Raw genomic sequence first — 27380 nt, 5'->3', positions numbered from 1 at the left:
CAGCAGGAGGAGGAAGCCGATGGGCTGGGGCATAGTGGGGCCCTAGGGGCAGGGATGGGTCCCAGGGAGCGCCTGTGCCTTAGTGGCCCTCTTCGTTCCTCCCCTTCCCCTCAGCTCCGTGCTTGGCCTCCTTCCCCAGCCAAACTCAGGGCCTCCAACCACAGTGAGGATGAAGCCTGTTCCAGGGTCAGGCCCCAGGAACCTCTCCCCAGTGGCTGGCTCCCTAGGTCCCAACGGGCTTGGTCTTGAGGGAGAGGTCCGTGGACAGACAGGCCCGGCTCCCACCAGAAGCCTGGAGGGAGGGCAGGACAGGGCCACGGGGTCCCAGCTCTTCCGGGAGGGGAGAGGCCCTCCGGTCTGCTGCAGGGGTGGTGTCTCTGATGCGTGAGATCAGAAAGCCCTAGAACCAGCCTGACATATAGTGGGGACTAAGAACTGGGAAGCACTGTCTCCCAGAACGGTGAGGAACAGAGCAGAAGCAGACAGGAAGGCAGGAAGGCAGGAAGGCCGTCAGGCTGCAGGAAGGACGTGGGATCCGTGGAGGGTGGAGGGTGCAGGGTGGAGGCTGGGAGGCCACAGAGGCCTGTGCTGGGTCTGGAGCGCCCTCTGGTGGCCAGAAGACCTCAGGCGGCCGAGGCGCGGCCTGCTTTCCCTGTTCTCTGCAGCCCCTCTCCTGAGACTCTGGGGGGGGGGCGGGGTGGGAGTGGGGGAAGAAGGGGTTCCTGGGTGCTGGCTGCTTCCAGCTTCTGAAGACTCGGTGGCAAAGAAGTCCCTGTTTGCCTTCGTTCAGAGACCGCCCAAGTCAGGATGGGAGTGGCGGCCGTTCAGCAGGAAGACCTCTCCAGCCCGATTTTCTGGGAGAGAACGAGCTGCCTGTCCCTGCTGGCAGGCAAGCCCAGGCTGGGCACCCACCTCGTAGAAGCTGGCATCCTAGAGGGGGCTCCGTGGGCCCAGGGGGACAGGACCTTGCTGGCACTGAGGTCCTCCCCACCCGAGTCTCCAACATGGTGCGTTAGAGCGAGAGAGCGAGAGACGAGCTCCCCACATTCCCAGCGCACAAAAACAAGGCGTCTGAATCCTTGGTGCCAGTGGTGTTTATCACCAGGTCAGCCGGGCTGGCGCACACCTCTCTGTGACCGTGTGGCCTTGGGCGGTGGGCTGGCAGTGGGTTGGGCACCTCGCTCACGGGCCACGGGGTGGGGCTGGGGGTGCTGAGGGGTCTCCCCCCGCCGGGTGCAGCAGGCTCCCCCATACCCCCACCTTCCGCGGCCCTGTCCCCAGTGCCAGCTTCATTCCTGCAGCAGGAGAATGGACCCAGAAAAGACCTTCCCTGCGGTCACCATCTTCTAAAAGGAGAGTGTCCTCTCATGGGCTGGAAGCAAGTTAGGCCCGGGTGTCTGTCTCCTCTGCCCTCAGAGATCCCTGGGCTTCGTCCTCGCGTTCCCCAGGCACCTGAGGGGTTGGGGGGGGCAGGTGAAGGGGAAGCTCCAGGGGGCTGGAGACCGGAGCTGGGGGGAGGGTGTCCCCCAGCAGAGAAGAGCCAGCCAAGAAGGAAAGAGGCAGGTGGGATCATAGGAGGTGCGGCAGGGTGGGAGCTTTGGAGGATGAGATGGCCATCGGTCCAAGGGGCTGGGGACACGCTCACCTCCCAGTAAATCCGGTCCTCGTAGCACTGGGAGTCTGGAGGGGGGTCCAGGAAGGGCAGCCTCAGCAGGAGCCCTGGTGGTGGGAGGGGAGGGTGGGTGGGGTTCCTGGCACTCCTGTGGGGGAGGTGGCCACCCCAGGCCCGAGGGCACCGGGGGGCTGAGCGGCCTGACACGCCTGTCCCAGACGAACTGCAGCTATATTTGGGGAGCCCCTACTGTAGCCAGGCCCCCACGGGTGCTCGTCACCACAGCAGCCCTGCTGGGCGCGACCCTCACGGTACAGTGAAGGCAGCGAGCCTCAGAGAAGTCCTGGGCACCTCACTCGTTCGGACAGTTGGCAATGGGCCGGATCGTGATTCTGTCCCGAACACGGCTCCTGAGCTTCCTGGGGCCCCCAGTCCGGGAGGGGTGCTGCACGAGTTTATTGAGCAAATAAGTAAATAAACGAGGGGACGGAATCGAACCAGTTCGAGAATGAAAATCTCAAGATGATACTGAATCAGAAGGAGTAAAGCCAGACATCAGGGAGGACTGTCTGATGGGCATCGGCGGGCAGTCGTTCTCTGTGGAGGTTTGGTGTTCCGGCCCCTCCCTGCCCCTGCCTCTGCTCCAGGACCTGCCCCTGCCCCTGCCCCTGCCCCTGCCCCTGCCCCTGCCCAGGAAAGACTGCTCAGCTTCCCCCTTCAGGGCCTCAGCCTGAGGTCGGGCTGCCCTCTGGTGGGTAGAATAAGCAGTACAGGGAAGCCAGAAAACTGGAGAGGGACCTCCCTCTGCCCCTAGCCCACTCCCCATCTTCTCTTAGCCCCAGGAGGGAGCAAGTACCCACTTCTGGGGAAGGTTACCCTTGAATTCTGCAACCACACCCCCCACCCCCAGCCAAGGTCACTCACCTCCAAGGCCCCCGCCCACAGAGGCAAACGTCAGTGTGACAAGCAGCCCGAAGAGTTGGTACATGGCCTGAGACGTGGCGGAGCGCTGGCCCTCGGCTACGAGCGGAAACACACTGCCTAGGCTGCAGGGAGAGGAGGTCGGGGGGAGACAGGGCTCCTCAGTGCGTCACGCAGCGGCCAAAAGGGCCTCGCGGGAGCCTGGGACACCCACACACTTTTCAAGACTCAGTTTAGGATCACTTTTGCTTGCTCTGTCCTCTGACCCCTGACGGTGCAAGAATTGAGCCTAAGGGTCATTACATCCTTCTGTCGTTATTCACGAATGAATGCATGAAAATAGACACAGCTTTTTGTGCTGGTCCACAGGAGGAGGAAGAGAGTGAGGGAGGTCACCCCAGGGGGGTAATGACCTGGGTGAGGGTCAGGGGTGGGGAGGACTCACCCATCTCCATAAGCTTCGTGGGTGGCCAGCCCGGCCACAAGGACCCCCAGGAGGGCTCCCAGGACCCCAGGCATCCCGTGGAGGTTGTGGACGCCACACGTGTCTTGGAGTTTGAATTTCGCCTCGAGGACGGGCTGGAGGATGGGACACCAATAATGAGTCCTGTGCACCCCCCCCCGCCAGGCTGCTGGAGACACGGGGGAACAGGTGCTGGGGGACCCCCTGTTCTGCCCGGGGCCCGAGAAGCATCTATACCGTGAAGAACTTGTACCCCAGCGTGGAGACCGTCCCAGCCAGGAAGCCGGCTGCCAGGGCCCCAAAGGGCGTCAGCATCATTTCACCTGATGTCCCCACTACGACCCCTCCGGCCAGCGCTGCGTTCTGGATGTGAACCTGGGGAAGCACAGGGGAGCGGGGCATCGGGGGCCGGTCCAGGTCGACGCCCCCATCCAACCCCACCCCGTCCACCGCGGTGGCATCTAGGGCTTCTGGAAGTCCCTCTGCCGTCTGATGGCAAACTCTCCTGCTGTTGTGTGGTCGCCTCTTGCCCCTGCCCCGTGCCTGCGCCCTGTCCTGTTCCCCTGCAGACCGGGCCTCGAAGGGTCTCGGCCCCTTCCTCCCCCCGCCCGTCCCTCTGCCCCCCCAGCGCCCTCTCCCGCACCATGTCCAGCCGGCCGTGCTCCCCGACGAGGGCTGACAAGGCAAAGGTGCTGAGGGTGCTCGCGGTCAGGGAGTAGTACGTGTTCAGGGTTGTTCGGTGCTGCCCATCCCCCAGCATCGTGGGCGCAGAGTTGAAGCTGGGCCAGAAGGTCCACAGGAAGATGGTCCCTAAATGACGGGCAGGCCGGCAGAGTGAGAGGAAGCAAGTAGCCCCTGGGTAGCCTGGGTGTCCTCGCTCACAAAGCGGGGGCCAGAGCACCTCCAGAGCGCGGGCCGTGCGTGGTGGCTCGGAAGGAGCGGGCAGCCCAGGCCTAGCAGCCACTGGGTGGTGCACAGCCAAGGGCCGGCTACCAAAGGGCACGGACACAGAGCCACTCGACTGAGAACCACAGACGGTTCAGATCGGGGTATTTTTAAGCATCAGAAAAGGAAAGAAAAACAGGCAAAGGGCCCTGCATGTCAGGCACTGAACTGAGCTCGGTATTTGCATCAGGGAAACAATATGCTTTAAAACCTCAACCGCCTCCTGGAGACCTGGGCCCTGCAAGGTGCAGGTGAGGCCTCCGCCTCCCGGGCACCTGATGGGCTCCCGGCCAGTCCTGGAGGGTGGGGAGGGGCAGAGGGACAAGGTGAGGGGAAGGCTGGGGACCCTGTAGGCTCGGGCCACCAAGGCAAGGAGGCTTGAGGGACTGCCCCTCGTCCTGAGCGGTCTCAGGGTGCGTTGTGACTTCTCCCTGCAACCCCGCAGTCTGCTGTGGAACCCAGCACGCTCACACGTGTGTCCTCAGAGGGCAGAGCAGGGGGACCCAGGAAGAGGCAGGGCTCCCTGCCTGGAAGGAGGGGACAGAGGAGAGCTGGTGTGTCAGGCTCCCGGGGAAGCACGCCTTCTTGGGGAAGCCCCTGGACTTCTAGCCAAAGCATCCACCTCATTTCACAACAATCACAGAGGTGAGCAATACAAATACAATACAAAGCCAGCCTCTCTTTTTAGCGTGGGAAGAGGCATGGACCCACGGCAAAAGAAGGTATCAATCTCCTTTCCTGCCTCATTTGCGAAGGCAGAGAGAGGAGCTGAGGCCAAGGTAGAGGTAGGTGCTTGGAGGAAACAGGTGGTGGTGATGGTGCTCGAAAGTCAGACCCTACGGCGCCCAGGGCTGACCCGCTACCTCTCCCCCTGCTCCTGGGCGTGCAGGGGCCTCTGGGAAATCGCCTGGGAGGCATGTGAAGGGCAGAGTCTTGGAGGCAGCAGGTGGAGAGACTGCAGGGGGGCAAGACCTTGCTGTGCCAGGCTGGCCTGGCTTCTGAAGGGGGAAGGGGGCGGCCCCAGAGTTTTAAGCAGGGATCCGTGCAGTCAGACTCGATTTAGAAAGGCCCCCGGGAATGGGTCTGGGGCAGGCGCGTACTCCGGGGCTGAGTTCTAAGAACCTGTCAAAGAAACTGTTGGGAATGATGAGCCCAGATCCCGGGCTCTCGCCAGGGACTTCCCAGCAGGGACCCCAAGGACCGTAGGCGGCCTGACATCTTGCCCGGGGTCCTCCCTGGCCCCCCACCCCGGCCCACCCCGGCAGACCTCACCAATCATGGCAAAGAGGTCCGAATGGTAGACGGAGCCCAGACGATGCTGGCTCTTCTCCAGCTGGGGCCTGTAGAGGACCCGGGACAGGACCAGCCCGAAGTAGGCCCCAAAGGTGTGGATGGTCATGGACCCTCCTGCATCCTTCACCTGGGGAGGGGACGCGGAGGTGGGCGGCCGGCCCTCTGCGCCCCCCGCCCCCCCCACTGACCCGCGCTCTCCCTGCCCGGGGCCTGGCCCTGGCCCTCGCCACCCCTCACCCCTGCCCCACCCGACTCACCCCCAGGAGACTAAGGAGCACAAACTCGTTGACGCCAAATAGCAGCACCTCCAGCAGGGCCATGAGCAGCAGCTGGGCCGGTCCCGTCTTGCCCAGGACGGCACCGAAGGAGATGAGCACGGCAGCGGCACAGAAGTCCGCGTTGATCATGCTGGGGACCGGGGGTGTGATGCAAGGGTGAGAGGGGTGGGGAGGGCAGCCCCACGGCCGGGGCGGGGTGTTGGGGGGGGAAGGGGTCTCGACGCAGCCTGGGGAGGTTCTGTGCCGTGGACCGCACGGCCCGCGAGGGGTGCAAGAACCAGATCCCGAGCCCTGCCCTGGGGGTGGCAGTGCGGACGGGCAGGGCGCTGGACGCGAGTCTACTGCGGGTCAGGCAGCAGACGGGAGGCAGGCCCGGGGCTGGAGGGCTGGCTCCCCCGGGGGCAGGGGATGGGGCGGGGAGGGGGGAGCGGGGAGGCCGCCGCTGCCCACCTCTGCACGCCAACATGGATGTGGCCGCCGTGCAAGGAGTGAAAGAAGCCCTGGATGAGTGTGGACCACTGCAGGGCAAAGGCGGCCAGGAGGAAGGTGAAGCCGACGCTGCTGAAGCCGTACCGCTGCAGGAAGGCCATGAGGAAGCCGAAGCCCACACACACCATGACATGCACGTCCTGGAAACCTGCAGGGGCATCCGGGCCGCTCGGCCACCGCCGTCCAAGCAGCCGTCCGGCCGGTGCCCCTGGTTCTCGCCAGCCAGGGCCGCCGCCTCCGGGCTGGAGCCGGGCCTGGGAAACTCCCCAGGTGTGGCGGGGCCCCCCAGCCTGGGGCGCCCGGGCAGAGCTGGCCGGCTGGGGGCAGCGGGACCCACGCCGGTCCCGCTGTCCCCGTGTCTCCCGCCCTGTCCTTGGGTCTCCTACAACCAATCGGCGGGACGTCCTGCCCGCGCTCCCTCCGGCTGCAGTCCCTGCCCCTCCGTGCTCAAAATCATCTTCTTCGGGCTCCTTTCCAGTTTCCCTTTCTGCTGGGAAGTCCTTCCTGATGTCTAACCTCCATCCCTCATACTTCAGAATCTACACCTCTCCGTTTTGAGGATTTTAAGGGTTTGGGTTTTTTTTTTGTTATGTTTATTTTTGAGAGAGAAAGAAACAGTGCATGAGCAGGAGAGGGGCAGGAGAGAGAGAGAGAGAGAGAGAGAGAGAGAGAGAGAGAGAGAGAATCCAAAGCAGACTCCAGGCTCCAAGCTGTCAGCACAGAGTCTGATGTGGGGCTCGAACTCACGAACCGCGAGATCATGAGCTGAGCGGAAGTCAGACGCTTAACCAATTGAGCCGCCCAGGTGCCCCGAGAATTTTAAGGTTTTTAAAAATAATTTATGAAATAGCCTTAATTTTTTTATCAAAACTTTTTCTTTATTTTTAGAAAGGGAGAGAGAGTGAGCACACAAACTAGGAGAGGGGTAGAAGGAGAGAGAATCTTTTTTTTTTAACATTTATTTATTTTTGAGAGAGAGAGACAGAGACAGAGAGACAGAACATGAGCAGGGGAGGGGCAGAGAGAGAGGGAGACACAGAATCCGAAGCAGGATCCAGGCTCTGAGCTGTCAGCACAGAGCCGGATGCGGGGCTCAAACCCACGAACCGGGAGATCATGACCTGAGCAGAAGTCAGAAGTTTAACCGACTGAGCCACCCAGGAGTCCCGAGAGACAGAATCTTAAGCAGGCTCCACGCCCAGCACAAGGCCCAATGTGGGGCTCCATCCCATGATCCTGGGATCATGACCTGAGCCTAAATCAAGAGTCGGCCATTCAACCCACTGAGCCACCCAGACGCCCCTAATTTTGTCTTAAATAGCTTTAATTGTTAACAGAGATTACCTCCGGGAAAGGAGCCGAAGGGAGGCGCAGGGCTGCAGGGGCACAGCTGAGCCGCAAACCACGCCCCCTGGAGTTGCGCGCTAAGGCGGCTCTGGGAAGGGGGATTTCGCTTTTGCATTTGTTTCTTTCTATAATTTGAATATGTTAATTTTATAGATGCATTATTTGAAGTTTTTTGTGTGTCAGTGAGGTTTCTGGGCAGGGAGATTGGAGCCTTTCTGTTTGCTTTCTATTGTGTATGCATAAAAGACCAAGCTAATGCTCATACAAACGATACATAGTAATATTGACAGTGAGACACATACAAATACCTGCTTCAGTATCAGTTTGTTCCACACGCCTCCCCGCCTCCCCCCATCTCGCAAAAAAGGCTTGAAACATAACCTAGTGTGACAATTCAGCCAGCGCATCTGGCCCTGTTCTCTCAGCCTCGGGTCTATGTATAGAGTAAGTCCATGCTCTGTCTTTGGCTTTAATTCAGAAATGCTGGAGAAAGAGTATCGTGAGTGCTGTTAGAAATCGGGCAGGGCAAATAAGTTATTGGGAAACAGGGTCAACTCTGACCCTAAATTCACTCCCCTTTTACAGCTCCACGTGAGAAATTTCTCTCGGAGCTTAATGCTAGCATGTGTCACTTCTCCCAGGGAACCCATCTGAGGTTTACTAAGAGCTCAGGCACCAGGCTCTGGGGAGGGTGCCGGCACCACAGCAGCCACACGCCTGCCCTCACGGAGCCTGGCGGGCAGACGGCAAAGAATCGGAGAATCACTCATGTGAGCCTTCCTTGCCTCTGATGAGAACATGTAACCGGCCGCATTTCCCTTTTCTTCTTGGCTGCCTGGAAGCTCAGAGCTACCCTGGCATCGCAACCGAAACAACTGGGGAGGCACTCCCAGTGTCCATTATCTCTATCCCGCCCTCCTGCTTTTATTTTTGCAGACTCATGTTCTTGTTGCACACACACACCTCAAATCTCTTGTAGAAAGGGGCAGATCATAAAGAAAAAGGTCACGGTGCCTTTTTTGTTTAATCTGAAGAAGCACCTAGCAAGCCAAAAATTTATTCTTGAACTTTAGAATGCCGTCAGTAATTTTGAGAGGACCAAACGTTTTTTGCCCTTTTTGTGCTGGGTACTGGCTGACAGGAGGTGAGTTTGCAAGCCCCTGGCAGAGGCTTGGGTGGGTACTGGGACTGTGGGTCGGCACCTCAGCTGCCGGCCCCAGCTGCCAAAGGGGGGTAAGGGTCTAAAGGTCCACTGGCTTTGCTCAGTGTCCCGACACTGTGCCATTTCTCCAGCCCTGGGCACTCCCAAATCACCCAGATCTCCCTTCCCTCAGATCCTAACACCCAACAGAAAAGGAGGAGGAGCACTTCTAACTCAGCCCGCGGCCTCAGTTCCTCGAGACCTCTCTGCCTGGCTTCTTTCCTCCTCGTGCCAACAGTAAAGGGGATGCCGCGTCTGTCCTTTTGTCCAAGGGCAGCAGGGTGGCAGAGGGGGCTGGGTGGCAGGGCTCCCTGTCCCGGACATGCACAACTGCTCCAGAGCTGGTCATAACTGGCAGTAACATTTACGTCTCCCACCCCGGGTTTGTTTGGCATCACAACTCAGTCCCTTGACCTTTCAAATGGAGGCTAAACATTAAGAAATCTCCTTCACTGGGGAGCATTCCACAGACTCTCCATTGGCTGTGGCCACCGACCATGCAGCCTCGGTTGAAGAGAAGACAACAGCCCTCTAGCGACGCCTACTGCCTCCCCAACCCCCCTGGCTAGCTCCCGAACAAGATAACACGGGGCAAGCGGACAGTTAAGGCTGGATTGTGTGACGGCTGACAAGCCATTTCGCCTCTGTGAGCCTCGGTTTCCTCATCTGTAAAGTGGGGCTATAAAACGTAAGGAGCAGAGAGTGGTGAGCTGAGGAGGCCCCCTCCCCCCTCCCCCCTCCCCCACCACACTCTACCCACCCCCGCCTTATGAGGGAGGTGGGCCACATTCTCCCAGAGGAGGTCACCGACCACTCTGGTCCCTGTCACGTCCCCCTTCCCTGCTTCTTCCAAGAAGATCCTGATTCCAGCTATCCTAAATCCCTCTCACCAAAAGTAAGGTCTCAGAGGTATGTGACCCAGGACCTGTCCACACTGTTTTCTTAGAACCCTTTCTCATGCTTGCTTCTGTGTCCCCTGTCACCCTGTCTTTTCTCCTCTTTCTTTCTTTCCATGACTTGCCTCGGGAGGCTTGTAATGTGGGGAAAGGCCACAGCTGGGCAGCCAAGAGACCTGGCTAACTTGCTGTGTGCTCTTGGGCAGCCCCGTGGCCCCTCTGGCTCTCTCTCTCTCCACATCTGAGCGGCTCTGAGGGCCCTGCCTGCAGCGACGACAGACCGACCCCGGGAGCAGCCGTGTCCCGGGCACCAGCTGCGCTCCCTTTCATCTCCCAAACCAAAGGGCAGTGGCTACGCCTCCCTCTGACCCTGACCCCTTCCCTGGACACAAGGGCAGGGGAAGACCCGGCTCATCAAAGCCCCAGACTCCAGAGACCTCACGCTTCCCTCCACCCCAACCTTCCCCCACACCAGGGTCCCAAGTCCACGGGGATAGAAACCTAGGGCAGCGGAGAGGCAGGATCCCCACTCCCCTCCCCTTACCACAGCCCAGGGAGAGCTGAATGCCCAAGGAGAGCCCCCCCCCCCCCGCAGCAGAGGGGCGACAGGTGGGGGCGTTGCGGGGAGACGAGCAGGGCGCGGAGGCTTGAGTGGGGCCCTTGGAAGAAGCAAACGGAGGACGTGGCAGGCAGCCGGGTCACACCGTGGACAAGAGCTTGCTTCCCTCAGCCTCTGGGCTATTCCCTCTCAACTCCCTGGCTCTCTGGGCAAATGCAGGACCCGGGGGCCTGCTGTCCCAGCTCCCGGGGCTCACCTTGTGCAGACAGGGCTGAGGTGGAACACAAGAGGGAGGAGCTGGAGCCCCTCTGCCGAGGACAGCTGGGGGGCTGGGGGTCGAGCATTTCTTGCTCAGGCCCAAGCCTGCATCTCACTCCCTGTGTCCTCAGCACTGTGTTGGAGTTGGGACTGGGAGACGGTCGGTTGGGGACAGCCTGCTGCCAGCTCGGTATAGGAAAAGCAGGGTAATAACAGCCTGGGATTTTATAGGAGACTCTCACACTGTAGGTCTTGTTGGAATGTGCACCCTTCAGACTGAAGCATCCTTCTCCCCATTGCCCAGATGGGAAAAACTGAGGCTGACATAAGCCCTACCCAAGCCGTGGTGATGAAATGAGGAGCTGTAGTATCCTGGGTCCCAGCTGCTCAGGGCCTGAGTACCAAGGTAGGCCCCCAACCTCAGAGGGAGAGCCTAAGGTCCCCCAGCAGGCGGCAGGGGCTCGGCCCTCTCCTTCCTGGGCCTCACCAGCAGACAGGAGAGCTGTGTTGCTTGGGATGTCTGAGTCCTAGTTCCTTCTCTGCCACTTACCCGATGGGCGATCGTGAGCAAGTCACAAGCGTTCTGAGCCTCAGCTTCCTCCCCTATGAAATGGGCCAATGACCCTGCCATGCTTCCTGCTCAGAGCTGGGGGCAGCTGCTCTGGGCTGTGGTGGGTGGTTGTGTGATCCTCTCTCAGACTCTGGAAGGGCCAGTTTTGAGTGACTGGGGCAGGAATGCCTGAGCCCCACCCGCCTTGGCTGCCTTCATAGCTGATACCTGCACTACCACTCCTGCACAGCCCTCCCTACCTCCCCTGCCCAGGAGGACTGTCTTTGCCGTGATCAGGGTGGAGCCCCTAGGAAAGGCAGTCGCCCTACGAAGCCCAATGAGGCCAACTGGGGGGGTGAGACAAAGGAAGCAATTAAAGCTCAGATCTGGGCTTGAGTCCCAGCTCCCTCGATTCTGACAGCTCGAACCTGAACCAGCCACTTCGAGTCTCAGTTTCCCCATCTTTGTCTGCCTGATAGACGAGATGAGACCTGGGACACCGCGGACACCAGCGACAGGGTGTTATTATAAATCTGGGGCACCTTCCTCTCAAAGCCAGAGGGTTGCTCTCCTAGGAGCAAACGTGGACACCCAAGACACCGCGGAGCCTGGGCTCTTCGCTCCCCGCGCCCTCACCCGCACTCACTTGGGTAGCGAAAGTAAAATTCATTGTCCGAGCTACTGCGGTTGCCCGAGTGCCAGACGGCGGCGTCGGTTTCGGGGTTGTAGCGGACAAAGACCGCAAAGAGGATGGCGGTGGCGCCCTGGAGGAGGAGGCACAGCAGGGGCAGCTGCAGTCGCCGGCCCGCGGCGCGGCGGGGAGACCCGGCCATGGACGAGGGCTTCGATTCCCTGGCTCCGTCCGGCTCCGGCTCCGGGCGCGCGGGACACACGCCCCCGGGCGGGGTCGGCAGGTTCCACCGGCGCCAGGGCCCGCCCACCGGCGCCAGGGCCCGCCCACCGGCGCCAGGGCCCGCCCACCGGCGCCAGGGCCCGCCCACCGGCGCCAGGGCCCGCCCACCGGCGCCAGGGCCCGCCCACCGGCGCCAGGGCCCGCCCACCGGCGCCAGGGCCCGCCCACCGGCGCCAGGGCCCGCCCACCGGCGCCAGGGCCCGCCCACCGGCGCCAGGGCCCGCCCACCGGCGCCAGGGCCCGCCCACCGGCGCCAGGGCCCGCCCACCGGCGCCAGGGCCCGCCCACCGGCGCCAGGGCCCGCCCACCGGCGCCAGGGCCCGCCCACGCCGAGGCTCAACCCCCCCCAGCCCCTCAGCCCCGCGCAGCTGGGAGCCCCAACCCGGTCCCGAGGGTGTGGAACAGGGGCGCCGAGGGCGTGGGCCCGTGGCCTGAGGCGGGGCAAGAGCCGGCGGAGAGGGGGCGTCCGGACCCCCTTGTTCTGTCTCCCTTCACCTGGCTGCCCCGGCTGTCTTCGGGTTGGGACAGGTCCGTGGAAATGGCCCTGGAAAGTCTCCCTGTGTTCTGCCCTGATGGGGCACAACCGAGGGACCCGGGGTGGCGGGGTTGGGGAAAGGAGAGGCCCCCTCCCCCTCAAACGTAGTGTTAGTTTACAGAATGTGTCCCAAGAAATAAGAGGCTCTTTAAGACCCCCGGCCTGGCCGTCCAGCGTAAACACCAGAGACAGAGAGTTGAGCGGTTACTCAATCTTTTCCCAAGCCAGATGCAAAACGGAGGTGCCGTCCAGGCATCGATGATTAACCTGACTGGGGGGAGGGGGTTTCTGAGCCCTCACCTCGCCCCAAGCCTCCTGAGCCTCCCAGCTGGGTCGGCACCCCAGCCAAGCAGCAGCTGGCCACGCTGACAGCTAGGTTCCCTGCACACTTGCACGGGGATAAGGGGCCCGGGGCAGCCTGAACAGCTAGATGGAGGAGGGTCTTCTCCCCCAGGAGTCAGGAGCCACTGGTAACACAGGCAAGGCCTACATCCACGGAGGGGGTGGGGGTCCTGGGAGACAGTAAGGAGACAGACTCACTGACATCTACTGTGAGCCAGGCTTTGGAGATGAACCACACAACCCCTCCCTCCAGGAGCCACCGTCCTGTGGGGAGACAGACACCTGGGAGGAAACTGAACGCCCACCGGCGTGAATGTGTGACCCTAGCAGTTGCAGAGGCCCTGGGGGCCCAGGAGGAGAGCCCACTGTGGTGAGGGTGAGCGCAGGCACAGACGTGGAGAACTGCTTCCTGGGAGGTATGTCTGCAGGTGGTCTAGAAGGACCGCCTAGAAATGGGGCAAGTGAAGAAGAAAGAGGGGATATTTCTAGAAGGGACCTGTGGAGACAGAAGCCTGGCCCTGTGAGTGTCCAGTGTGTTCAGGGACTGGAGCTGGGGGTGGGGAGTCTAGAAAGGCCTCGAAGGCCCTGCTGAGGCACGCGGCCTCTACCCCGTGGGGGCCGGGGGGCTGGAGGACTCTCACAGGGGGGCGACCCCACTGCTATGAGTTCTGACACCTGCGTGCCACAGGGGCTTCAAGGAAGAAAAGCCGAAGGCCGGTCTCTGTGGAGCTGGTGGAAGGGGAGGCTCTCCGTCCACCCTGCTGCCCAGCCCAGTATGAGGGGGCTACTGTGTGGGAGGGGCTTGTCTGTGTTAGCAAAGGAGTCCCGGACCCCTGCCGTTCCCAGAAGACGTGGTCTAGGCTCAGAGGGGCCAGCCTCTCCCCCAGAGCAGATTCGAAGTGAGCTCCTCCTGGGAATGGCGCTTGCCGGGGTCTCACGAAGGGGCGGGGGGTGGGGGGTGATGGTGGAATCCCTGACCCTCCTCCTTGCTTCCCCGGCTGCCCTTTCTGCAGCCCCTCCCCTCCTCCTCCCCTCCCGCAGTCGGCTGGAGGCTCCAGCCCAGTGCGAACCCTGCGGGACAGCTGGATTCTAGGTGTCCAGCTTCCTGACCTAAGTAAGCGACCAGCCAAGCGGGCCCGGGAGGGCAGGGGTCACCTCGATAGCACTGCTCCCAGCCGACGAAGCAGGCTCTCTGGCCCTCAGTGGCCCCTGGCCCAGAGGCTGTCACTACTTGGTCAGCAAGAAGGCTGTTTTTTAGCTCCTTCTGCAGGGGCAGGGGGTGGGGGTGGGAGATGTCTGGTCAGCAGCCTCTGGATAATGATTCTTGGACAATTCATCTGGGGTATCCTAGGCCCAGCCTTCTGCCCCAGGACACAGCTTGCTTCCCGGGCCCCGTCTGGGAGGGGGAGGCAGGGTCTGGACAGGCTCTGCCAGGGGAAGAGCCTTCACAAGCTGCAGAACCAGAGAGAGCGTCTTCTGGGAGCCTCCTCGCTGAAGGAGGAGCCTCTTTGACCTCTGTCTCACCTGTTGTCTCTCTTAGTCTCTGAATGCCTCTGGATCTCTGATTTCTTGCTCCTCTGTTGTTCATTCATTCATTCAACAACTGTTTGTTTAGTACCAACTCTGGGCCAGGTCCTGGGGCCGTGACCTGAGATTCTCATCAAAATGTGTTAACACAGTTGGGTCCTGGAGGCCCCTGGGCCAGGCAGGGGTTAACCCTTTATCTACTGGATGTCAAGAAGTCGAGAGGGGGCCCCTGGAAAGGCCAGAATACCTGGGCCAGTTTCTGGAGGGTAGGTATTTGGGCAACATCTATTTACCAACCTGCATGGAAAGATTGTTCTATTTCAACAACTTCGTGGTACCAGCTCATGTCACCCCTCGTCTGGCAGAGGGCACGACCCTGACAGTCCTCCCCTTCTGAAGGTACCCCCCCAGCCCACCCCCTCTTCCAAGAGCTCTCCTGGCGGGCCTCCACCTGTGAGGACTCCTCTGGCCCACCACCTAGAATGAAGAGGCTCCATCCATGGTTTTCTTCTGGAACTCCAAGTGATGTCAGGGCCCTTGTCTGTTCCCTCTTCCTCCTCTGGCTCTGACTCTGGTGGAATGGGGTGCTTTCTTCCTCCTCCCTCTGCCCCAGACTCCCCCAAGAGGCTCCTGACTCTGTTACCAGCTCCCATCCTGCTGGCTTGGGGTCTGCCCAATCCCTGACCTTCCTTGTCCAGTCTCCAGCTGGGATCAGCAGGCCGCCTGAAGGGTGGCCACGGGGAACGGCAGTCTGCCGCCTGCACTGGCCCGGCGTGGTCAGGCTGTCCGTGGGGACCGGGGTTCGGGTTACTGAGTAACTCAGGGTTGCTGGAAGCTGCTCGGCCCTGGGTCACCTCCTCCCTATTCCCTGCTCTCTTGCCTCAGGAATCCCCAAAAGAGCCACCTGGTTCCTTTAGTTCCACTGAGCTATCCCCAGGGTTATGGGAACAAAGGAGAGAAGTGACAAAGCGCCAGAGTCTTTAAGACTCTCGTTCGTTCGTTCGTTCGTTCGTTCACTACATCTTCATGGAGGGACTTCGGGCAAGTTACTGAGCCCTCTTTGAGTTCGTTTCCTCACCTCTATGAACTGTTTTAAGGATTCTGCACAGTGATTGTAGAGAGTGCTGGGAGCTTCTAAGCCGTCAACAGATGTGATGATTGTTATGGTTCTGAATGGCTGAGCACAGAGAAGAAATGACCGTGTCTGGCACACTGTGGGGCACGTGGTGCCTCTGAGGACAGGACCAGGCAGAGGGGCAGATAGTCTCCATGCATTCTCCTGTCATAGCTGGAGGGGCCAGGGGCCTGGGACAAGCACACCGGGGAAGGGCCATGAGACCAGCAGCCCCAGCGACACAACAGCTCTCGAACCGAGGAGATTTGGGGAAAGGCAGAGCCTTCCTTCATTCAGCAGACATGCCGAGCGCCTGCTGCCTACTGGGCACTGTGCTTGGGCCAGACAGCCAGCGGAACAAGACAGCCCCTGCCCTCAGGAGGATGTATATGCATAGGTGGTCAGGCTGCAGAGGGCTGTGATGGGGACAGAGCCTGGGCTCACCCGTGGTGGCGGTGGTCAGAGAGGGCTTCCCGGAGGAAGCAATGCTCTCTCTGAGATTTGGCCTGATTTCACAGCTTGGGTGGAGGAGGATCCCTTTCTGGCCAGCCCTCTGGTGCGAAGAGAAAAGGGGCTGTGCTAGAGGGCCCCTCGATGCCCTTGTTCTGGGGCTGCGCAAGCCCCAGGCCTCAGTCTCTCCTGAAGCCACAGGCGCCGTGGGCACCATGCAGAACACTGTGCTCACAGTCAGGGCTTTCTCCCCCCGGGACTTCGCCGTGTTGGTGTCCACACGAAAGATGGTCAGATCACTCGTGTTTAAGGTTACTTCGTTTGTAAAATAAACATCAGGGGCGCCTGGTGGCTCAGTCTCCCGCTCTTGATTTTGGCTCAGGTCATGACCTCATAGTTAGTGGGTTTGAGCCCGGAGTCTGGCTCTGCCCTATCAGCACAGAGCCTGCATGGGATTTGCCCTCTCCTCTCTCTCTGCCCCTGCCCTGCTCTCACGTGTGCACGCTCTCTCTCTCTCTCTCTCTCTCAAAATAAGTAAACTTTACAAAATGTGTACTTAAGACAGATTTTTTAGGGACACCTGGGTGGCTCAGTCAGTTAAGTGACCGACTCTGGATTTTGGCTCAGGTCGTGATCTCACTGTGAGTTCGTGCCCCACGTGGGGCTCTGCGCTGACAGCGTGGAGCCTGCTTGGGCTTCTCACTCTCCCTCTCTCTCTGTGCCCCTCCCCCTGCTCATGCACATGTGCGCTCTCTATCAAAATAAATACAGAAGCATTAAAAATATAAAAAAAATTAAAGCGACAGTACTTGGAAGTTTGTCAAGAGGCAACGATCTCAAACCCCCAGTTTTTTTCATTCACGAAACTCTCTCCGCGTTCCTGCTGTGTGCCAGGGGCTGTGCCGGGCTCCGGGGACTGTCCTCCACACTCCATCGCCACCGCATGGGACAGAACGGCACTCTGTTCTCCGCCAAGTCAGAGGAGATGCTGTCCCAGCTGCTAAGGCCTCACGGCAGCCCTGATTCTGAAGTTTAATCCTTGCCTGTGCTGTTGCAGGTCTGTAGGTCAACCCCCCATCAGTGAAAGTTCTGGAAGACAACAAAATGCAGAAGGAAAGGGCTCTGTCCGAGCTGCTTACCAAGCCTCGAACCTCCGCATCCTCCCGTTACAGGGAGAGGACTCACCTCACCGGGGTTATGGTGAGGATTGACGTCCACAAAGCACGTGACACCCAGTATGTCTGCAGCAGCGGGAGTCGTGTCCTTACCGCTGTTACTAAGGAAACGTAAATAAACCATTCGGCCATTTCTTTTCCCCAGGCTAGCGGCCTAGGGGAGATTTGTTTATGGGAAACTGGCCCTCAGTCCCGTTACAAAGGACAGGATGAACATAAAAGGAGGGCTGTTCTGTGAACTCTCACGTGCCTGGGTGGGGCCTCTTAAGAGAAAAGCCAGAAGGAACGTGGGGTGCAGGGGGCTCACTCGGGGCGGCGGCTCACGGGGATGTGACCGCAGCGAAAGGGGGCGGGGGGCAGAACATCATCCCCACCCCAGTTGCTCTTCCTCAGTTGGCCCAAGGACTCCACCAGCGCCACGGAACCAACCAGAACCGCACTCCACCCTGGACCAGCCAGGAAAGCTGGCTCGGGTCCCACCGCTTCCCTCTGCCAGGAGCCGTTCCGGGGACCGTACCCTCGCTCCCCACTCCTGGGCCGGCCCCATCCTCCCGGCCTGTCTTCCCCAACGTGAGGCTGTCGGATGAACACCTCTCTTCTCTGGATAGGGAGCAACTGAGTAGAAATATTCTTTGCATATGGCCCAGGAAAGAACAGTAATAAAGCAGGTTTCTGCCCCGGGCCTGGTGAGACGCCTGACCCAGGGCAGGGGGCAGCCTGGAGAACGTGGGGAGGTGGGCGCTACAGTCTCGACAAGGGCTCGTGGCCAGAGAGGGGCTGGATGGGGCTGGATGGGGCCAGGGGCACAGGAGAACTTGGCCCCATCTAGGACACATTGAGGACAAGGACTGCGTGCTCTGGGTCTCCCTCCTGCAGCCCCAGCCACGTACTGAGCCCCTGACTCACAGGGGGGCCGTGAAATCTGCGGCTCTTACTGTTGCTAAGCAAAGTCATAGCCACTCAGCCCCTCATTTCATAGTTGTTGATTGAGCCGCACATTGCAAGGTCAAGCAGGCCCTGCTTTGACCCTGAGGACACTGGCAGTGAACAAATAGACACCGACTTTGCCCTCAAGGAGATGCTTTTCTAGTGGGGGTGTCTCAATAAACACACACACGTAGCTATATAGAATGCCGTGAGAGGTTTGATGTAAACAAGGCTGAGAGAGAGGACAGAGTGACGGAAGGGGGTGGGGTGGGCATGAGACTGGCTGGCTGGGGTACGCCTCAGGAGACTCGCATTCCTCCGAGGTGGAACAGCATGGAGGGCAGGGTGGGTAGGGTGGTGAGCAAGGGGGCAGGGCAGGGAAGGGCGGGCGGCACACGTAGGGATCAAGGCCCTGGGAAGGAGTGTGGCTTTGTTGTGAGGATAATGGGGAAAAGCTGAGGAGTTAAAAACAGAGAAGTAATATGATCTGATTTATTATTTTAAAGGATCCTTCTGGCTGCCTGGGAGGCATGAGCTGTAGGGATCAGTGGAAGCAGGCAGCCAGTTGAGAGGCCACCACAACAATCCAGGCAAGAGCCGGTGGTAGTGGTCCCAGAGGAGAAGGCAGAAGCAATCGGGCTCTGGATCTGTCTGGAAGCTAGAACTGATTGGGTTTACTGATGGATTGGACAGGTGGTGAGAAAGAAAGGAGCCTAGATTCACATTTTTGCTTGTGAATGTCCGGTTGTCCCAACACTGTTGAAAAGACTATCCTTGGGGTGCCTGGGTGGCTCAGTCAGTTGACTTCGGCCCAGGTCATGATCTCATGGCTCATGAGTTCGAGCCCCATGTCAGGCTCTGTGCTGACAGCTTGGAGCCTGGAGCCTGGAGCCTGCTTTGGATTCTGTGTCTCCTTCTCTCTCTGCCCCTCCCCTGCTCGTGCTCTGTTTCCCTCTCTGTCAAAAATAAATAAACATTAAAAAAGAAAAAAAAAAGGAAAGACTATCCTTTCTCCGTTGGATTGCCTTTACTCCTTTGTCAAAGAGGAGTTGCCTATGTTTATATGGGTCTATTTCTGGGCTCTCCATTCTGTTCCATCGGTCTATTTGTCTAGCCTTTCACGGATACCACACTGTCTTGACTAGTGTAGCTTTATATTAGTAAGTCTTGAAGTCAGGGAGCATCAGTCCTCCAACTCCGTTCTTCAATATCGTGTTGATTATTCTGGGTCCATGGAAACTTTAGAATCAGTCTGTCAATATCAACAAAATAATTTGCTGGGATTTTGACTGACATTACATTTAACCTCTAGATCAGGTTGGTGACATCTTACCAATATTGAGTCTTCCTATCCATGGACCTGGAATATCTTCCATCGAGCATGACCTAAAAACAAATTTATTGAATATATTAGACAAATAATATTGTCTAAATTTAAGGCGAACAATGTTACTTTGGTACATTTATATACTGCATTATGAGTGTCTTTGTAACTATGTCTCATTACAAACTTATAGTGTGATATTATTGTCTATATTCATTACACTGTGATTAGATAACTGTGGCTTATTTAACACACGTTTGCCCCCAACTCCCCGTCCGCTGGTAACCACTATCTTACTGTCTTGTTTTGTTTTTTTAGGTTCTGCATTAAGTGATAATATATAGTACTTGTCTTTCTCTGACTTACCTCACTTGGCATAATGTGCTCAAAGTCCATCCATGTCTTTGCAAATGGCCGGATATCCTTCCTCCTCGTGGCTAAACTCCACGGTGTATATGTACCATAACTTTTTTATCCATTTGTCATTTGAGGCGCGCTTAGGTTGTTTCCCTGCACTAGCTACAGTGAATGTGCTGCAGTCAACATGGGAGTGTAGATCTCTCTTCAAAATCTTGTTTTCATTTCCTTTGGGTAAGTGAACTTCTGCGTGCCCCGCTCCTATTTGAAAGCTTCCAATGGCTCTCTAGTGCCTCAAATAAAATCAGGGCTTCTAATGGCTGACATTTGTACAACTGCCCAGGGAAAACTGTCTTGTGAGTTCTCAGCTGCTCTATATTCAACCTCACATCCTATTTGGGGAGGGGGGAGTCTCTTCTCACAATTTCTTTTTTTTTTTTTTAATAATTTTATTTATTTTTGAGACAGAGACAGAGCATGAGCAGGGGAGGGGCAGAGAGAGAGGGAGACAAAGAATCTGAAGCAGGCTCCAGGCTCTGAGCTATCAGCACAGAGCCCGACGCGGGGCTCGAACTCACAGACTGTGAGATCATGACCTGAGCTGAAGTCGGACGCTCAACGGAATGAGCCACTCAGGCGCCCCTCTTCTCTCAATTTCTAATGACTTATTCTCCTACGCCTAGGTCTTTGTCCAAGCCTCCCAAGTGACATGAAACCAGCTGACTTCATCTATCTATGGCACCCACCCCACCCCTCCATCGCAGGCCATCATAAGCTCACCTCCTGCAGCCAGAGTCCAAGGATGACCCAGCGGCATCCTCCTCGAGGCCTCACCCCACTTCCAGTCCCCGTTTCGGTACCACTACATTTTGCAATGGATTACCTGTCTTCATTGCTTTGTTGGACAGTAAATCCCCCGAGACTGACTCTTCTGTGAGATGTATCCCCAAGTGCCTTGTCCAGCACTTTGTACCCGGTGAGCCCTTATTGTGAACATGTGAACTAACCAACCGTGGACGGGATGCATATGCCCAGGTTCCACCAGGAGTTTGCTGGGGATAAAGGAAAAAACATGCACAAGAACTTTGTTCCACAAGTCATTTACTGGATGGGGGCAAGCGATTTTGCAACAGATTACGGGGTAAGGCCGGGAGGGCAGAGTTCTTTCTTCCCCTCCCAGGAGCCAGATGTGTCATAGATGCTTGTAAATTTTCCAAAATAGCCATCTGTTGTTGGGCGAGCTGGGTCTGAAGATGGAGATTGGCATACATACGTTCCAGAAGTCCCAGGCATTCCTTGGGCTTGGGGTCGACTCCTGAAGGGAGAGCAACAGAGGTGCAAGGGGCACAGAAGAGATCCTGTAATTGTACGAGGTAGGAAGGGCTCTAGCAGGATGACCATCTAATCTTTCCAGGCACAACTCGACCCACACACACCTTTGCTTGGCTGTCACCTTCTCAGGGCTGGGGGTGGGGGGGGGGTGTGGCTACCTGGCTACCCTATTTTAATTTGCAGACAATCACAGGACTTTGTTAACCTCCTCCCTTGCCTTATTTTTTCCATAATATTTAGGATCATACAGCATATTTGGTAATTACTTATTTAATTGCTAAGTTCCCCTCTAGAACGTAAGCTCCGGGAAGGCAGGGGTTTTTGTCCTGATTTGCTCACTATTGTATCCCCAGCACCTGGTGCATAAGTATGAAAAAATATTTGATGGGTGAATGAAATGACCTGAGAGTGAGGCCTAACTCCCCTTTCAGCCTCCTTCTCTTGCCTGACACAGCATCTCATCAGCAGTGACCTGCGGTCCTCCGGTGGTATCATTTCCTCCAGCCTTGCTGCATTGGCCCAGTTTTTTCTAATGTTTTCAACTATGTTACATGCAGTCGGCTCCTAGGTAACCTTGGTGGTTATTTACCTATTGTTCATGTATTTATTGGTCTTGACTTCTTTGCTAAACTCTGAGGTCCTCAAAAATTGGTGTCATGACTGTCTAGTGCCCGGGTAGGCTCCCCACAGGCACCCTAAGTACCCACCAATCTCCCCCATGGGAGGATGAATATAACTGAAATTCAAGAAACGGGCGCCTGGGTGGCTCAGTCGGTTGAGTGTCTGACTTTGGCTCAGGTCATGATCTCATGGTTTGTGGGTTCGAGCCCCATGTCAGGCTCTGTGCTGACAGCCTGGATCCTGCATCGGATTCCGTGTCTCCCTCTCTCTCAGCCCCTCCCCTTCTTGTGTATGTGCTCTCTCTCTCTCTCTCACTGTCTCTCAAAAATAAACATTTAAAAAGAGAGAGAGAAAGAAACTGAGCTAATAACTACCATTTCCTTCCCTGGCCCCTTTTGAACGAACATTCCTAGCAAGCAATAACATTTTCCTCTCGGTCCTCCCTAGCCCTAGTAAAGGTGCTCGTATGCAAGGAAACCACACAACTTGTAGAATAGGGAAGAAAATGACACCAGTAGACAAGCTACGGGCGAAAAACCTAGAAGTGGCTTGAGCCAGAGCTGGCACCAGATCCAGGGGAGAAGGCTGGGGCCCCTTCCTCCGTGCAACCCCTCCCGCACTGAGCCCACTTGGGAAGCCTGGCCTGTAGCCTTACCTGAGGGCAGCTTTGCTGTCCGGACGTTCAGGAATGTGGCCAGTGGGGAACTTGCTTGAAGATTAATAAAGCTAGGGGAGGGTTTGGCTCGACAAAGAGGCACAGCATTACTTTCCTCTTTGGCTGAAACAAAATCAGAGGGAACTAATCAGAGCTATTTCCAACAAGGGATGGCCTTTCTAGCTAGATCCCTGCAGTTGGTCTATGAACACAAGTGCCGAGGCCCTGCCCTGAATAGCTCTGGAGAAAGTCAGGTGAGACAAACAAAAAAGAAACCACAGTGGACTAAGGGAAAGCAAGCAGGGATGGGTTCAGCTAAAATCTAGTTTGCTTCCATTTGACAAGTTCTCATGGCCCCGTGCCGCACGCTTACTAGTGTGCTAGGCGACAGGGCATCATGAGATACCTAACACACGGTTTCTCGGGTACTTACTACCTCGTTGGGAGACAACTGGGGCACTGATGAAATGTGACATAACAACCGAAGGACGTAAACAATGCGTCAGACAGTCTGGGTGAAAATGAGGCCTTTCATCTCGTGGCTATACCGAGTGTGTGATTAATGTCGAAATGGATGTTTCTGGAAAAGTGCAAGAGCTCAGTAGGAGCACTGTAGTCAGAGAAAACTCCAGGCAGGTAGAGGATGCTTATTGGACCTTGAACACAGGATGCTTTCGGTGAGTGGAAAAGATGCTTCGAATGGGAAAAAAGAGGGCAGGAGCGCAGGAGCACACGGTGGGCCACAGAAGACCCTTCACACTAGCGAATCTGAGACTTTAGGCTTTCTCTTGAATAGGACAACGCCATTGAGCCTTTTAGGATTAGAAAATTGTATAAAAACTGTATCTTATTTTTTTTTTTAATTTTTTTTTTAACGTTTATTTATTTTTGAGACAGAGACAGAGCATGAACAGGGGACAGGCAGAGAGAGAGGGAGACACAGAATCTGAAACAGGCTCCAGGCTCTGAGCAGTCAGCACAGAGCCCGACGCGGGGCTTGAACTCACAGACCGTGAGATCATGACCTGAGCCGAAGTCGGACGCTTAACCAACCAAGCCACCCAGGCGCCCCAAAACTGTATCTTATTAATGCATAGGTATTAAAATGGGCTGGACGTGAAAGAAGTTTCTGAATGGGAAAATAAATAAATAAGCTTTGGCAAAAACAGTTAAGTTAGAAGGAAAAATTGATTTGTAGGGAGAAGGTAATGAGTCCTATACGGACGGACGTTATCTTTGTCTAGTGAGCAACGCTTCCTCTGGGAAACTATTCCTTCCCCAGACCCCAGGCCACACAGGTGGGACCACATCAGGCCCTGTTGCCCAATGGAAAACGGTGTGACCCAATCCAGGCCAACCACGGTATCTCATCCTCCGTGGCAACTGTGATTGATGCCGGGGGTAAGTGCAATGGGCAAGTTGGGCCAGGCTCATTCTCTGGGGTCAACATATGCATTCTGTAGTCAAAGAAGCTTGCTTTCTTGTGATTTGCTACGCTGGGAAAATGCAAAGCTGGGGCAGGTGAGAGCTACTGAATTCGGCCGGCATGCCGTAAGGAGCAGACACAAGCAAGACAGGAGAAAAGAGTACAGGAGGGAGGTGGATGGACGGACACCGCTCGGCACAGAATTCCGCAGTTCGGTCCCTGAGGCTCTGGCTTTTACAGGCCGTCTTCCTATTCTGTGACCATCTCGACACCCCTCCCAACTGCACGAGCCTCTGAATTTCCTTTTTTACTCAAGGGAGTCTGAGTTGGGTCCCATCCGACTAACACAACCCACACTGTGGACACACAGTCCAGACAGAAACGCCTGGAGAAACAGTCGGAGGTGGCACCGAGCCCAGGTGAAAGGTGAAACTGCCAAGCTAGCCACAAAGCGGCGATAAAGCAGCTGCAAAACTAAATTAGCTCTCCAAAGTAAAAGACTGAGAGGGAAAACTGGACGCTGGGGAGCCCCTCCTCGGCAGTTTGGGAGATGAGAAGGAAACGGCAAAGCAGAGAAGCGACAGGCGGAGGCGAGCGGCCAGCCCTCCAAAGGAGCCCAGGATTCACCGCCAGACTGAGGTCAAAAAGGACAGAGAAAGTTCACCCACTCGCTCATTTATACTTACGAGACAGCCGAGTGCCTGTGAAGCGCCCACCGCTGACCCCACAGCAAGCTAAACACACACGTGCTCGCGACCCTCACGCAACTGACGGTATTGCAGTGTAGACAGTCACTAAGTGATCGAGCACGCACCTTATCGCATCCCGTAAGTGCTAGAAGGGCGCCTAACCTATAACCTCGTCTGTGCAGCTGGGGAACGTGTTCCCCAGAGACGATCCTGTCTAGGCTGGGATCCGAAGGAGGAGGGTACGGGACCTCTTCATGGACAACAGACCTGGGGGCAGAGGTGTGGCAAGCAGGTCGTATGAAGGAAGATGTATTCTTGTCCTGAACTCTGACTGCAACAGAGCAATGGCCTGCTAAGGGGAAGAGGTAGTCACACATGTGGGGGCCGGGCCGAGGCTATTTGGAAGCTCACTGAGCCTATCGAAATTGAAATCTGTTTTATTCCCGATTACTCCTGGCGAGGGAAATCGGGGTTTGTTTTTGTTTTTGATGCTGGGTTTGTGGATTTTCCAAGCCCCACTGAAGGTCCTCCTTCTCCTCCTTTTTTTTAAGAGAAGTAAAAATATGCAACAATGAATTCATGTGTCATCTCATGCAGGGGCCATGCTAGTCTGTATCATTCCAGCTTTAGTGTATGTGCTGCCTGAGGAGCATGACCCTCCACTTCCTTTTCCCTTGGTCTCCTCAGCCCTTTGACGGCTCATGCAGAACGGTAAGGAGACAGAAGCTGAAATTCAGGTCTCAAAATTATTCTCACCACGGGGCACCTGGTGGCTCAGTCGGGTTAAACGTCTGACTTTGGCTCAGGTCACGATCTCACGGTTCTGAGTTAGAGCCCCGCGTCGGGCTTGTCAGCACAGTGCTCATTTCCGATCCTTTGTCCTCCTCTCTCTCTGCCTGCCCCCTGCTCATGCCCTCAAAAATGAGTAAACATTAAAAAAAAATAGTTTAGGGGTGCCTGGGTGGCTCAGTCGGTTAAGCATCTGACTCTTGACTTTGGCTCAGGTGTTGATTTCACAGTTCATGGGTTTGAGCCCCACATCGGGCTCTGCATTGACAGTGCAGAGCCTGCTTGGGATTCTCTCTCCTCTCTCTCTCTCTCTCTCAAAATAAATAAATAAAAACTAAAAAAAAAAAAGTTAAAAAAAAGATTATTCTCACCATTGGAAAAATATAACTTCAGCTTCCATGCAAATACACTTCCCAATAATTCAGGCCCTTCCTAGGTACATGAGGACAAATTTTCTACCAGGCTGTGAGGTTTGGAGAGCACTTACAATCCATACCACAGGAACCAGATTTCTGACTACACAGTAACGGAGAATGAGGTTGGGGAGCAGTAAAAGGAAGCAGAACATAGAAAATCATAGTAAAAAGTGTTACCTACATTGTGTCGTTCTCACAATGACCCTAAGAAGTAGGTAGCGTTAGCCACATTTTATTTGAGAAAACCTAAGTTAGGAAATTTGCTTAACATCCCACAACTAGCCGTGTGGCAGTGCTGGGGTTAAATCCAGGCCTGTGGGCTCAAAGTCGTGCTCTTCACCAATGCACAACATACTCTGTGAAAAGAGCTGGTCCGTTACATGTAAGCTATGACGTAGTAGGCCTCTCGGATAGGGTCATCTACTCCACTCACAGCCAAGTGGATGGGCTCTGGAGTCAGATGGCCCCAGGCCATTTCCCTGGCCACTAGTTGGACCGTCCCACTTAAACAGAGTATCTGTTTACTCTAGTTAACACGATGTCTCCTGGGATCCCTGCACTTCAAGTCCTGTTCTAAGTATTAAGAGGGGAAACAAAGGAAGAATAATATATTCATTCAGCATACAGTCACTGAGCATCTATTATCTAACAGACCCGGTTCTTGGCACTGGGAACACAGCAATGTTCCCATTTATTTTTTATGCAAGCTCAACTCTGAACATGGGGCTCGAACTCACGACCCTGAGATGGAGAGTCACATGCTCCACCGACTGAGCCAGCCGGGCACCGTCCCAGCAATGTTTCCATTTGATGGGCAAGTGCAGGGCAGATACAAATCTTTTCCAATTAACCGAGAAAAAGGAAAAAACAAAACAAAACCATACATACAACTAGAATCACTTCCCAAATTTCTGAGTAATTTAGGAGGTCTGCTGTTTAAGGGAAGGGGAGCAAGGCCTCCGACACACACCTTTTCTGTTAGGGTGACTAGCACGCTTCTCCATCTGAACAGGTGTGGCGCCTGGGGAAGAATCATAGCGTTACATGATCAACAACCCATGCTATTATGTTACTATTGACGGCACGTCTCCGGCTGTTCCAGTTTGGGGAGGAAAAAGTGTGAAAAAATGTATGGTTCCAGTTCACGGCCCAACATAAGCGCTTGGGTTACAGGTCCCTTCAGTAGTGTGGAAATCAGTTCTATTATTATCACTGCTTTTTTTTTTTCTGGACAAAATAGTAATTTAACCAAACCCAGACCTTAAAAGAGTCCCGCACTAACGGGCGACTCCTGTCTGCGTCCTCTCCACGGTCTCCTTCGGCAGCATCAGCCCCTATCCTGTCCTAGGAGGCAGGTTGGAAACCTGACTCCCATCACGTCTAAAGGGCCACCGTGGCCTAGACGGAGGGCGGGGACAGAAGTCGCAAGGCTCCACGGGGAGCCCCTGGGACCACGCTTTGGGTGGGAGACCCGGAAGCCGCAGCCTGCCTCAGCAGAAAGCACCTGCGTGAGAAGGGAGAGGGCACGCTCGGCCAGGAGCCCAGGGGCAGCTAAGCACGACTCGCAGTGCGCCCCAAGGAGGGCTCGGCCAGCCGGCCAGCTCCTGGGACCAAGCTCCCGAGTCGGCCCGCGCCGCTATTCCTCCCGCAGCTCAGGCTGGAAAGGGTGGAGACGGTCACGCTTCTCCTGACCTTCGCGGCCCCAGAAGACCCGAGGCGCCGGCCAGCTCAGCGACCTCACCCTCTCTGTTACTCGAACGCCTCCTGGCCGGCACCCACCCGTGTAGTCGATACACATGCGCAGTGGCGGGCCGGCCAACCGCCCCAGCCTCCGCGCTTGCGCCGACGTGCGCGCCGCACGCGGCCGGGAGCGGCCTCTCTACTGCGCAAGCGCCGGCGCCCTCCCATTGCCAACATCGCGCGCTCTCTATCTAGCTTGCCCTGCCGTTCCTGCGTAGGGAGCGGGGCTAAGAATG

At 56.6% G+C, this 27380-nt stretch overlaps 2 protein-coding genes and 1 pseudogene across 11 annotated transcripts; all 3 read right to left on the bottom strand.

The window, feature by feature from the left end:
- Window positions 1-1076: 1076 nt before the first annotated feature.
- Window positions 1077-11734, bottom strand: RHBG (Rh family B glycoprotein). Its single transcript, XM_053908810.1, has 10 exons — window positions 11459-11734; window positions 5963-6149; window positions 5492-5642; window positions 5214-5361; window positions 3640-3806; window positions 3234-3371; window positions 2979-3112; window positions 2537-2658; window positions 1646-1719; window positions 1077-1452 (listed from the first exon to the last, which is right to left on the bottom strand). Exons 1-10 carry the CDS (start codon window positions 11643-11645, stop codon window positions 1384-1386), a joined length of 1377 nt encoding a protein of 458 aa, XP_053764785.1. The 5' UTR covers window positions 11646-11734; the 3' UTR covers window positions 1077-1383.
- A 4735-nt stretch (window positions 11735-16469) lies between these two features.
- Window positions 16470-27310, bottom strand: TSACC (TSSK6 activating cochaperone). Of its 10 annotated transcripts, none has more exons than XR_002075593.2 (7): window positions 27146-27202; window positions 26375-26425; window positions 22085-22207; window positions 20360-20791; window positions 19129-19181; window positions 16879-16969; window positions 16470-16782 (listed from the first exon to the last, which is right to left on the bottom strand). XR_002075593.2 is itself a non-coding variant. In XM_053908820.1 (4 exons), the coding sequence occupies exons 1-4, from the start codon at window positions 27200-27202 to the stop codon at window positions 20611-20613; spliced, it is 504 nt and encodes a 167-aa protein (XP_053764795.1). In that variant the 5' UTR covers window positions 27203-27228; the 3' UTR covers window positions 20563-20610. The 10 variants fall into 10 exon arrangements, 3 of the variants coding, with proteins under 3 accessions (XP_053764795.1, XP_053764796.1, XP_053764797.1); XR_002075594.2 differs by lacking the exon at window positions 27146-27202 and adding an exon at window positions 26909-27086; XR_002075595.2 differs by lacking the exon at window positions 26375-26425 and having other exon boundaries at window positions 27184-27310.
- Window positions 24757-24852, bottom strand: LOC128778920 (U6 spliceosomal RNA; annotated as a pseudogene).
- Window positions 27311-27380: the final 70 nt, after the last annotated feature.

The sequence above is a fragment of the Panthera pardus genome, unplaced genomic scaffold (genome assembly GCF_024362965.1).
Source record: "Panthera pardus isolate Hobbes unplaced genomic scaffold, ASM2436296v1 HiC_scaffold_21, whole genome shotgun sequence".
NCBI lineage: Eukaryota > Metazoa > Chordata > Mammalia > Carnivora > Felidae > Panthera > Panthera pardus.
This window is presented reverse-complemented; position numbering and strand designations above follow the sequence as displayed.

Excerpts from the sequence above, each read along its gene's own strand:
- RHBG (XM_053908810.1), bottom strand. The coding sequence starts at position 11,645 with ATGGCCGGGTCTCCCCGCCGCGCCGCGGGCCGGCGACTGCAGCTGCCC. Across the intron at positions 6,150-11,458 it reads ATTTTACTTTCGCTACCCAA|GTTTCCAGGACGTGCATGTC; the intron begins GTGAGTGCGGGT and ends ATGCCCCTGCAG. Across the intron at positions 5,362-5,491 it reads TGCTCCTTAGTCTCCTGGGG|GTGAAGGATGCAGGAGGGTC; the intron begins GTGAGTCGGGTG and ends TCCCCTCCCCAG.
- TSACC (XM_053908820.1), bottom strand. The coding sequence starts at position 27,202 with ATGTGTATCGACTACACGGGTGGGTGCCGGCCAGGAGGCGTTCGAGTA. Across the intron at positions 26,426-27,096 it reads GGTCTTCTGGGGCCGCGAAG|GCGCCACACCTGTTCAGATG; the intron begins GTCAGGAGAAGC and ends ATTCTTCCCCAG. Across the intron at positions 22,208-26,374 it reads TAGTCACCCTAACAGAAAAG|CCAAAGAGGAAAGTAATGCT; the intron begins GTGTGTGTCGGA and ends ATTTTGTTTCAG.